At 46.0% G+C, this 11,652-nt stretch overlaps 1 protein-coding gene across 1 annotated transcript; it reads left to right on the top strand.

Moving 5' to 3' along the window:
* Positions 1 to 896: 896 nt before the first annotated feature.
* Positions 897 to 9,880, top strand: LOC140845538 (olfactory receptor 7A40-like). The gene is made up of 2 exons (XM_073219939.1): positions 897 to 1,040; positions 9,050 to 9,880. The coding sequence occupies exons 1-2, from the start codon at positions 918 to 920 to the stop codon at positions 9,878 to 9,880; spliced, it is 954 nt and encodes a 317-aa protein (XP_073076040.1). The 5' UTR covers positions 897 to 917.
* Positions 9,881 to 11,652: the final 1,772 nt, after the last annotated feature.

Below are 11,652 nucleotides of genomic sequence, written 5' to 3'. Positions count from 1 at the left end.
GATGCCTGTGTGTGAGTGTGTGTATGTGTGTGTGTGAACATCCTCAGGAAAGGGGTACTTAGGGTCATACATTCCAAGGTGAGTCTTACAATATGGGGGTCGGTTCTCAATCAAGAGAAGGTACTGCACAGAGAATTTGTTTTAATTCATGAATGCATTTGCAGCAGGACTGTAAGAGGTATTGTGGATGAGGAAGTCCATGTGCCTTGAGGTTTCAGGACCCCTAATCCCCTGACCATGTCTGACACCACCACTCTTCAAACTCCCTCATGCCCATCATGTTGCAATTCTGACTTCACCTTTTCTGAGTTGAACATTTGAAACAAGCACCTTCCTCAAGGCCTTTGCATTGGCAATTTCCTCTGTCGAGCACACACTTCCCCATCTAATTTTTCATCTCTGTTCTTCTCTTACTTGAGGTTTCTGTTCAATAGTTCCCTTATTTGCAGACCTTGCCTAAATAGCAATGGAAAATAGAACACCCTATCACTCTCTATTTATACCTGTTTTCCTTTTCTTCCTACCAACTGTTACCACCTGCAGCATTATGTTACTTTATTATTTGCTAATTTACTCCTTTTCCCTCATTTAATTGTAGAGACTTTTCCTTCTAGGGCCTATGTTCATTGCCTCCACAGGGCCTACAACAGTGTCAGCACTCATTTTTATTCATGGGATACTGAAGAATTTCCCATTAAAACTGTAGAATGCATGGCCCCTCAAGGGAAAAAGATGACTGGGTCAAAAATTCCATATAAAAAGTGGGTCAAGGGACACCTAAATAGGACCATGTGAAAAATATTAAAATTAATTTCTTCACTGGAATACCAATTGTAGCATTTTAACTATATGAACAATGAAAGTTAGAGTAAAAATTACTCATTTTTCTCATCTTTCCTGGAAGTCATCCCTACCATATGGAACTAGGAAATGATACCCAAATTTCTGGATTTCTTCTTCTTGGATTTTCAGAGGAACCAGCCCTGCAGCTCCTCCTATTTGGACTTTTCCTCTTCATGTACCTGATCACGGTTTTTGGTGTCACGTGCCCCGTCCTCGCCGGCAAGAACAGCACGCAACAACAGCAGGATTCTTCTGCAGAAAGCTTTATTCTTCAGCTCTTTGTGAAACAAATGAGTTGGGCAGGACCCAGAGGGGAAGGAGAGGCTTGCTTATATAGTTCTCATGCTCTGACCTGGTTGGTGCGGCTCCATATGCCTTATTAGCATAACCATTTGGTGGGTCTCATTGGTCCTTATGCCAAGGCGCAATTAGCATGTAGTTTAGTGGTGTGGGATGATTTGTCATTAGGAAGTTCGGGGCCTTCCGGCTGCCCTGCATTGGGCGCTATTTTCTGAGCGCGGCTGCCAACATCTCCCCCTTTTTTGTCTAACAGAAGCTCAAGGCGGAACTTGCCAGCAGAGGCGGAGACAGAGGCCTGACCTCCATCATACTTCCTGATGCCCCCTTTTTGGAGAGGGGTTCTGGGCATCTACCCCTATGCAGTCAGGCATGCCTCTCAGAGGGGTCCAAGACCTCTTGCAGTGCTTTGCCTCGCATCCTCTGGCTGGCGTTGGGACCGCTTGGTACAAAGGGTTTGGACCTTTTTTCTCAACCCTCTTGCACCATGAGCTTCTTAGAGAAAGCTGTGATTAAGCATTGAGGTACTCGGGCCTGGTGCAGTGCCACATGGGCTCAGGGTGCAAGAGCTACCTCAAGCTAAAGCCGAGCTTCCTTCTTAAGCATGTTGAGCCACACTTGGGGAGAGGCGCCAACGTCTATCGCCATTAGGGCTTGAGCAAGGATCACCTTGTCCTGCTTATGTTGGTTGCGGAGTCTGCATAACAACCAGAGTAAGAGCATGAGACCTCCAAGCAGGAACACGCCCATCCCAGCCATGCCCGCCCACTCCTTGACGTGGGAGAGAGCTCTGAGGAACCAGGAAGAGAGTCCTTCCGCTACGGAGATATCTAGACGGGTGGAGTTGATGTGGATAATTTCTCGCCGCAGCTCTTCTAGTGTCCCATCGAAGTCTTGGGACCAGTTTCCTGAAAGATACTGGGACAGGTCTCGTGACAGATTAGCTGCCCGTGTAAAATTTTCATATTGAATGCTAGTGATGCAGAGAGCACGATATTTCCGCTCACATCCCAATTGGGCCATTTGCCAGAGCACCTCCATTTGTTCCTCCACGAGATCTATGCGTTGATTGAGGATCATTATTCCTCCTTTCAGTTTGCCATCAAGTGTGGACTGTTGGTCCAGGGCAGAAGCTACTGAGGCTGCAAGGTTATTGAGCTCTGTAGCCGATTTGATGGAGGTGTCTAAAGCTATACCAGCGGCGGTGGCTGCGACCGCGGTCACGGAGATCAGGAGCACTATGGCGGCTGTAACGCCGAAATCGCGCCTTTCTCGAAACAGAGTCATGGTGTTAGGGGCGTCTACGGGAACAGGGACCCAACGGGGGATGCGGACTACCAAAGCATTGGTAAAGTTACGCGCATCCCAACACTGAGACAGAAAGCAGGTTTCATTGGAGCAGGAGTCAAAACTACTATTGGATAAGATAAACAGAAATGGGGGGTATACGCATACTGGAGAAGGTGGAAAAAGGGAATTAGGTGACTCTGGACCTGATTTTGCTGAACACGTGTAGTTCTCGTTGTTATGGGTCATGGTCATGTTCCAGTGTGCGCGCGTGTGGTTGTTCTCGCACCAAAAGGTGATATTTTTTACACCGATTCCCCCACCCTGGAGGGCGGAAAAGGGGGAGAGGTTGGTACACGAGCCATTGACTCCACACAGCATCCATTTATGGAAGGGGTTCATGCTCAGCTGCTGACGAAACTCGCCTTCGAGCACCTTTACTGGCCACCAAGCCTCATTGGCTGGCCGTCCCTCCATATCTGGGGAGATGGTAAACTCCTGCCTCTCAGTTGCCCACGTTACTACAGTTGACTGACAGTCAGTCCAGGGCCACAGCTCTCCCTCATAGTCGCCCACACAATGGGAGGCATATTTGGGTTGACGAGGCCTGTCGGTGGAATTGTTCCTGGGAGAGTGTACAAATGTGCCATTGATCCAGAGAACCATCTGGTGGATAGTCATGTTCTTATAGGGCGGGCTCCCTTCCTTATTAGGCCCTTCAAATTTAGCTGACATAACGGGGAGGCCACTGGCCTCTAGAATTATGTCATTGAACCATCCGTATTTCCTCCGTTTCAGGGAGATACAGCCAGCTAGATTCTGAGTGGTGAAGCATAATGACCCATTAGTTACGAAGGATCGGTTTTCTCCCAACGGGGCTGTTAGGGTGTCTTTTTCTAGGTAGGGCAAGTTCATACTAGAGTTGGTGGTGAAAAAGCGCAGAAAAACGGCTGCATTGAAACAGACAGGCATAGGCTTAGGAAAGGCAGACAGGATTCCCCATCTCAATACTCCCTGAGTCGGGGTCTCCAGTGTCAGGAGCAGGGTCAGGAGGTACAGCGAAGTCATCTCCTTTGTTTAGGACTTTCCTCGTTAGGCGCTCCGGGATCCAGAAGGGATTTTCTTCACCCTGGGGGAAAACACACACAGCTCCCCTGGATCTGATTATGATTGGGTCCAGGCCCTTCCATTGGTTAGATAACACGTCCTTCCATTTTACTAGTTCTTGTGGGTCTTTTGGCCACTGATTATGGCGATCCGCTGCTGTATGGCCTTGAGCATCCAGATTTAAAAAATTTATAGTGAAAAGTGCTAGGGCTATGGCAGTTTTTGGTGTGGGGGGTATATCTTCAATTCCCCCTTTTTGTTTAAGTAAATAGGATTTGAGCGTGCGGTTCGCGCGTTCCACAATCCCTTGACCCTGTGGGTTGTAGGGAAGGCCAGTGATATGTTTTATCCCCATACGTTGACAAAATTGAGCAAATTTTGTAGAGGTATAGGCTGGGCCATTATCTGTTTTCAGGATTTGTGGTAACCCCCATGCGCTCCAAGCTTCAAGACAGTGCTGGATGACATGGGAAGCTTTCTCTCCTGACAATGGGGAGGCAAAGATGACTCCTGAACAAGTATCCACGGATACGTGTACGTATTTAAGTTTCCCAAAAGGTGAAAAATGCGTCACATCCATTTGCCAGACTTGTAAAGGCCTAATACCTCTGGGGTTGATCCCAACATGAGGTGTGGGAAGGAAGCTGCAGCAATGTTGGCAGCTAAGGACAATGTTCCTAGCTTCGGCCCTGGTTATGCTAAACTGCTTGCGCAGCGTTTCGACAGTGACATGAAATTGTGTGTGGAATTTTGAAGCTGTGGTGATAGGGTCTAGCAGGGGAAAAGCTATATTTCTGGTTGCGAGGTCTGCCAAGTGGTTGCCTTGGGTCATAGGCCCGGGAAGGCCTGAATGTGCTCTGATATGAGTTATATACAAAGGAGATTGTCTATGAAGTAGTGCTGATTGTATCTGTTTGAACAAGGTGGCTACTGGGCTGGACGCTTTGATTAGCCCGGCCACTTCTAGAGATTTGACTGAATTAACTACATAACAGGAGTCAGACACAATATTTAAAGGTTCAGGAAAGATTTGTAGGACCTCTAAGACTATGCGACATTCCACTATTTGTGGAGTGTCAGGCGTGTAGCCTTTTGTCACAACTTTGCCATCATGGACATAGGCACCTGTGCCTGTCTTAGACCCGTCCGTGTAAACTGTTTTTCCATGAGGCAGCGGGGTTAGGCTAGTGACCCGAGGGAATACTAGGAGATGATTTTTGGCGAAGTTGATGAGGGGATGTTTAGGGAAATGATTATCAAAGGTTCCTGAGAAACTGTAAGCAAGTATGGCCCAATCATCGTTCATAGCACATAATACTTGTATCTGTTCTACGCTGTAAGGGGTTATAATTTTAGCTGGAGCCTCTCCGAAATGTGTCATGGAGGTTTTTACTCCTCTCAAAGCAAGTTTGGCCACGGCTGCTGGATAGTACTCTGTTGTCCTAGCCTGAGAGGCTTGGGGATGAATCCAGATCAGTGGGCCGTGCTGCCATAAGACTGCTGTTGGCAGCTCTGGGGTGGGAAGGACACACAACTCAAAGGGTTCATTCAATTGCACTCTATTTAATTGTGCTGTCATCAAAGCCTGTTCTACTTTGCGAATGGCTTGTAATGCCTCAGGTGTGAGGGAGCGCGGTGACGTTAGTTGTGGGTCTCCTTCTAGGATTTTAAACAGTGGTGTCAACTCAGTGGTGGGTATCTTTAAGTATGGGCGCAACCAATTAATATCCCCTAGGAGTTTTTGGAAGTCATTCAAATTTCGCAATTGATTATGTCTTATCTCAAGCTTTTGGGGGCAAATTACATCTGTGTAAATGGTTGCTCCTAGGAATTTGCTAACACTAGATTTTTGGACCTTCTCGCTTGCTATATTCAGTCTCCAATTTTCTAGGGATCTAGTGAGATCTATATATGCTTCTTCTATTTCTGCTGGTTGTGGGGAGCAAAGAAGGATGTCATCCATGTAATGGATGATCTTTAGCGTGGGATAGGTCTTACGAATTGGGTCTAGCGCCCGCTGAACATACAGTTGACATATGGTGGGGCTATTTGCCATTCCTTGAGGGAGGACCTTCCACTGAAATCTGGCATCGGGTTGTTCATGGTTAATAGCTGGCAGAGTGAAAGAAAATCTTTCTCTGTCCTTGGAGCTTAGAGGTATAGAAAAGAAACAATCTTTAATATCTATTATGAGCACTTTCCATTCTTTGGGTAAGGCAGAGAGGAGTGGCAGTCCCCGTTGTACAGGTCCAAGCATTCTCATTTGAGCATTTACTGCTCTCAGATCATGAAGCAACCTCCATGATCCTGACTTTTTCCTGATTACAAATATGGGTGTGTTCCATGGGGACACAGAGGGTTCTAGGTGTCCCACTTGGAGCTGCTCTTGCACTAAGCAATGAGCTGCTTCTAATTTTTCAGAGGATAGGGGCCACTGAGGAACCCATACGGCCTCCTCTGTGGGCCAAGGTATGGGCATGGCATCTTCAATGGCCCCTATGAAAAACCCAGGCCGTGACGGTCATTCTTTACTTTGGGCAGGATGGGCTCTATGCGTCCCTGTTGGTGTTTCCCCAGCCCCTTGCCAGGGATGTATCCCATGTCCATCATCATGCCTTGGGCGGGGGTGGAGTATTCATTAATGAGTTTGAGGCCTAAGTCTCTCATGACATCCCTCCCCCATAAATTGACCGGTAGAGGGAGTACATAAGGGGTGACTGTACCCTCTTGTCCTTCAGGGGCTCGCCATTTCAATGGTTTGGCACTAATTGAAGGGCTTGACTCATATCCTAAACCTTGTAATGAATGTGAGGATTGGGTCACAGGCCACTTGGAGGGCCACCAGGTTGCAGAGATAATACTTTTATCTGCTCCAGTGTCTAGGATTCCCTCAAAGCTCTTTCCCTCTATTTGAAGAGTTAATTTTGGTCTGTCTGCTAAATCTAATACTATGAAGGCTGAATCCCAGTCAGAGGAGCCGAAGCCCCTTTCTCCCCTCTCCGTGTTGGTAGCAGGATAATTGGCGTGGAGACTAGGTAAAACTAAGAGCTGGGCTATGCGGTCTCCCGGAGATATAGGGTAGATTCCTCTAGGAGCCGAACACATGATTTTTACCTGTCCTTCATAATCTTGATGTATGACTCCGGGATGGACTGTCAGGCCTTTCAAGGCAGCAGAAGAGCGCCCTAAGAGCAACCCAATGGTATTTGGTGGTAGGGGGCCTTTAAAGTCTGAAGGGATAGGCTGAACTCCCATCTGTGGAGTCAACACTATTCTGGTGGTGGCACGGATGTCCAATCCCGCGGAACCTGAAGTGGCTCTCCTTGGGGGGCCTGGTTGTTCCCGAATGACACTTGCGTGCTGGTTGCCCCATATATTTGCGGGCCCTGGTGACGGGGGCCCCTCTGGGCGTTTTTTGGCAGTTCTAAGGGTTTCCCTTCTATATCTTTAATAGACCGGCACTCATTGGCCCAATGCCTGCCTTTCTTACACTTAGGGCATAACCCAGGGGTCTTTTGGGTTGTTTGTTCTGAAGCTGGGCTCTACACTCTCTCTTTATATGTCCTAATTTCCCGCATTGAAAGCATTTGATACTTCTGTTAGTGATCCTGGCTTGTTTGTGGCTCTGTAATATGGCCGCGGCTAGGCCCGCATTGGTGAGTGGCCCTCCTATTTCTCTACAGGCTTTCAACCAGGCGTGTATCCCTTTTTGTTTCCAGGGTGTTATCGCCTGTCTGCATTCCTTGGTACATTGTTCAAATACTAATTGCTCCACTAGGGGCATTGCTTGTTCCTGATCTCCAAATATTTTGCCTGCGGCCTCCATCATACGAGCGACAAAGTCGGAAAATGGCTCGCTCGGCCCCTGAATAATTTTTGTCAAATTGCCTGATACTTCTCCTTTGTTGGTGAGGGCTTTCCATGCCCTGGCGGCGCACATGTTTATTTGTGTGTATACCTGTAAGGGGAAGGCGGTCTGGTTGGCTACCCACTGTCCTTGGCCCGTCAGCATATCATATGACCACGCAGGCTGTCCTTCGGCCGCGTTTGCGCGTGCCTGGGTCATACTGATATCATGCCACAATGCCTTCCATTCTATGTATTGCCCCATACTAGAAAGGCATGCCTTAGTTACATATTGCCAGTCTGCGGGTGTCATGGCTGTCTCTGTTAATCTCTCAACTTGTGCTATGGTATAGTTGGCACTGACCCCATACGCTCGGACGGATTCCGCTAAGTCTTTAACTTGTTTATGACTCAGGGGTTGGTGAGAGCGTACACCGTTATCCTCAAATACAGGAAACATTTGTCTAATTGCCTGAAGAGTATCTGGGTGGCAAAAGGAGAGTGCGCCACTCACGTAAGGTGGCGGGGCAACGGGCGTCGGGGGACACCCTGCTTTCATTTTTTCCTTGGTCCGCTTTTCAACTTTGCTGGTTCCCTTACTTCTGCACTCTGCGGTTTTATTTTCTTCCCCTTCCTCTGCGGACGTTAATTCCTCCTCAGATTCCCTATTGGAGAGTTGGAGGTCCCTCAACTCTTTCCAGGGGTATTTACTATTTTCTCCGAGGCGATCGTCACTCGCTTCTCGGGGCTCTTTCGCTTTTGCCCTAGGCGGGCTTTCTCCCTCACTCTGGGGTTTCTTTACTTTCGGTTTTGTGGCCTTTTTTCGGCCGCGCGCGCTCTCTGTTTCCCGTTCCATTTCTGACATGCTCTCTTGGATATCTGTCAATGCTCTCTGACCTTCTTTATTACCTTTTCACATCTCTCATCTTGCAGACAAGCTCTAATCAGTTTCCAGAGGGGCCTGGTGCCTCCCCTCAGGCTACCCTCCTCCTCCTCTCTATCAAGATCTTTCCCCAGTTTGTCCCAGCTCGGGATTGAGAGGGACCCTGAACAAATGAACCAGGGGGCCACACGGTCTATCTCCTTCACAAAAGATCCTAAGACTTTGCTGGAGACCTTCAAGTTTCGCTCTTTGAGAGCTGTCTGCAGCGCCGTGACTAATGACAGTGCATTCCCCATGGTGCCTCCTTATTTACAGAGAACCATCAACCATCATCCTAAAAAGCAGGGGCCTCTCAGAACTTACCCCTCCGGGCTTTCTTCTGACCTGCAGTTCTGAATCCTCTCCAGATGTCTGAAGGGTCCTCCCTGTGCCGGTGATGTTCTGGTTCCCGGATTTCGGCACCACTTGTCGCGTGCCCCGTCCTCGCCGGCAAGAACAGCACGCAACAACAGCAGGATTCTTCTGCAGAAAGCTTTATTCTTCAGCTCTTTGTGAAACAAATGAGTTGGGCAGGACCCAGAGGGGAAGGAGAGGCTTGCTTATATAGTTCTCATGCTCTGACCTGGTTGGTGCGGCTCCATATGCCTTATTAGCATAACAATTTGGTGGGTCTCATTGGTCCTTATGCCAAGGCTCAATTAGCATGTAGTTTAGTGGTGTGGGATGATTTGTCATTAGGAAGTTTGGGGCCTTCCGGCTGCCCTGCATTGGGCGCTATTTTCTGAGCGCGGCTGCCAACATTTTGGGAACCTGCTCATCATCTTGGCCATCGGTAAAGAGTCCCACCTGCACACACCCATGTACTTCTTCCTCTCTAACCTGTCCTTTGTAGACATATGTTTCACCACCACCGCCATCCCCAAGATGCTATTGAACATCCAGACAGAGAGCAAAGCTATAAGCTATGAAGGCTGCATCACCCAGATTTATTTTCTTATACTCTTTGCAGTGTTGGATGTCTTTCTTCTCACTGTGATGGCCTATGACCGTTATGTGGCCATCTGTCACCCCCTGCATTACACAGTCATCATGAACCTCCAGCTCTGTGGATGGCTGGTTCTAGTGTCCTGGATCATGTGTACCCTGAATTCCTTGTTACAAAGCTTAATGATGTTACATCTTTCCTTTTGTAGAAACTTGGAAATCCCACATTTCTTTTGTGAGCTCAATGAGATGATCCAACTTGCCTGCTCAGACACCTTTCTTAATAACCTGGTGATGTACTTTGCAGCTGTCCTGCTGGGTGGTGGTCCCTTTGCAGGGATCCTTTACTCTTACTCTAAGAATGTTTCCTCCATATGTAGAATATCAACATCTGAGGGCAAGTATAAAGCATTTTCCACATGCGCATCTCATCTCTCTGTTGTCTCCCTATTTTATTGTACAATGCTTGGGGTGTACCTTAGCTCTGCTGCTACCCAGAGCTCACACTCAAGTGCAATAGATTCAGTGATGTACACTGTGGTCACACCCATGCTGAACCCCTTCATCTACAGTCTCAGGAATAAAGATATAAAAATGGCTCTGAGAAGATTCATTGGTATGCTTGTTATATAAGACCAGTTGTCCTGGTGATGAATAATTTCTCATGACATCATGGGTCAAAGCCTCAGAAACAGAAAGTACTACTCTGATCACATTGCAGAAGTAGAGCTTGCTCTATTTCCTTATTTATTTTCAAATTACATATCTTTACATATCAACACATATATAGGTAATTTATTTTTAAAGTGTGGAATATTCCATTCAAAAGATGTAACATAATTTATGGAAGCATTTCCCTATTGAGGGATGTTTAGATGGTCTCATTTCCTAATACTGCCAATAATACTTTAGATTGTGGCTCAGGATGGACAAGTGAGTACACGAGTTCCTTTCTTTTTCCACCCAAGATTATATCAAGATGATAGTAAGGGGATAAGAGAGGATATAACCCACAAACTCCAAGAAAACAGGAGTTGGGGGACATCAGTTAAATGATTTTTAAAAATTTCTGAAAGCAGATGCAAGAATGTTCACTAATAGAGCAGAGGAAATCACAGCCTGGGTAAGAGAGGGAACTGTGATGAGGAGAGGCCAGCCTGCTTGTCAACTGGCAAGGTTTACGCAACAGGGCCATCTCTGAAATGGATATCTCAGATATCAAAACTCACTGTCATCACTTAAAATGCAATAAAAACCTTAAAATCAGGCACTTACTCTACAAAGATGCTACTGTGCTATATAAATGCTTCTTCATTTTATTCAGCTTGTCCTGATTTCCCACCATATCCTCAGGCAAATTTGGTTACCAAATGGTATCCCTAGCGAAGTCTATATAGAAAGACAACTGTGAATAAATGAATTGACCTAATATGGTTTTAGTGTTAGAGATGAACATAAGTATGAGAAAGCAAAATTTCAAATCACCCATTATGTTTGTATGCAAAATGTCTTTTTTTCATGCTGTACTGATATATATTGAATCATGGAAAATTGGTGTCCATGAGGGAGGTTTATTCATTGAAATGAAGGATTGGTCAGTTTATTTTATGTTGTTGCTTTTTAAAAATTACTGAATTACCTTGACATTTCTTCTGAAAATATTCTAATATGACTCTTTATATTGTTCTATGAAATAAATTGCCTCTCTAATATCTATCATAAATGATAAAGGAATGGTGAATGAATAATGTTAACATCACCTATTTCAAATCTCCTTCATGCTCAGGAATGTCTTCCAAGTTTATGATCAGAGCATAGTTCACAAGGGAGCTTGAGATCTGCCCAGTCCTGTGATTCAGAGTAACCAATTTTTCTGCACAAATAGGTATGCCATTTCAGGTCCACCTATGTACCTAGAAGGGAAACTCAATATAGTCACTTGTTAATAAATTTACTTGAAATTTGATTATCAGCATGATTATGATTGGTTTTCTTAAATAGAAGATAATACACCAAAAATAAAAACAGAAGATTATTATAATTGCCCCTTAGTTGTGTGTAACTTGATATTTACCAGTTATCTATTGTTGCATTAAAACTATCCTATGTAAAATGAGGTACAATAATACCTTTCATCTCCCTCTGTCTCTTAAGATTTCTGATCTTTGTGACCTTCTTTTAGATCCTACCTAAATATCAACTAAAAATAGAAAAACCTACTCACCCCTTCATCCCTGAATTTCTCTCCTTCATAATGTTTCTGGCAGCTGCATCTGGGAGACCGCTCCCTGCACACCGGATGAAATCTTAACCCGGTTTGGGGAGGCACCTTGACTCTGGTTGGGAGAGAATTCTTGATTGACCAGGTCTGGCAAGTGCCAGAAGGAAAGGCATTCATTAAAACA

The sequence above is a fragment of the Manis javanica genome, chromosome 13, assembly GCF_040802235.1.
Source record: "Manis javanica isolate MJ-LG chromosome 13, MJ_LKY, whole genome shotgun sequence".
In the NCBI taxonomy this organism is placed as follows: domain Eukaryota; kingdom Metazoa; phylum Chordata; class Mammalia; order Pholidota; family Manidae; genus Manis; species Manis javanica.
This window is presented reverse-complemented; position numbering and strand designations above follow the sequence as displayed.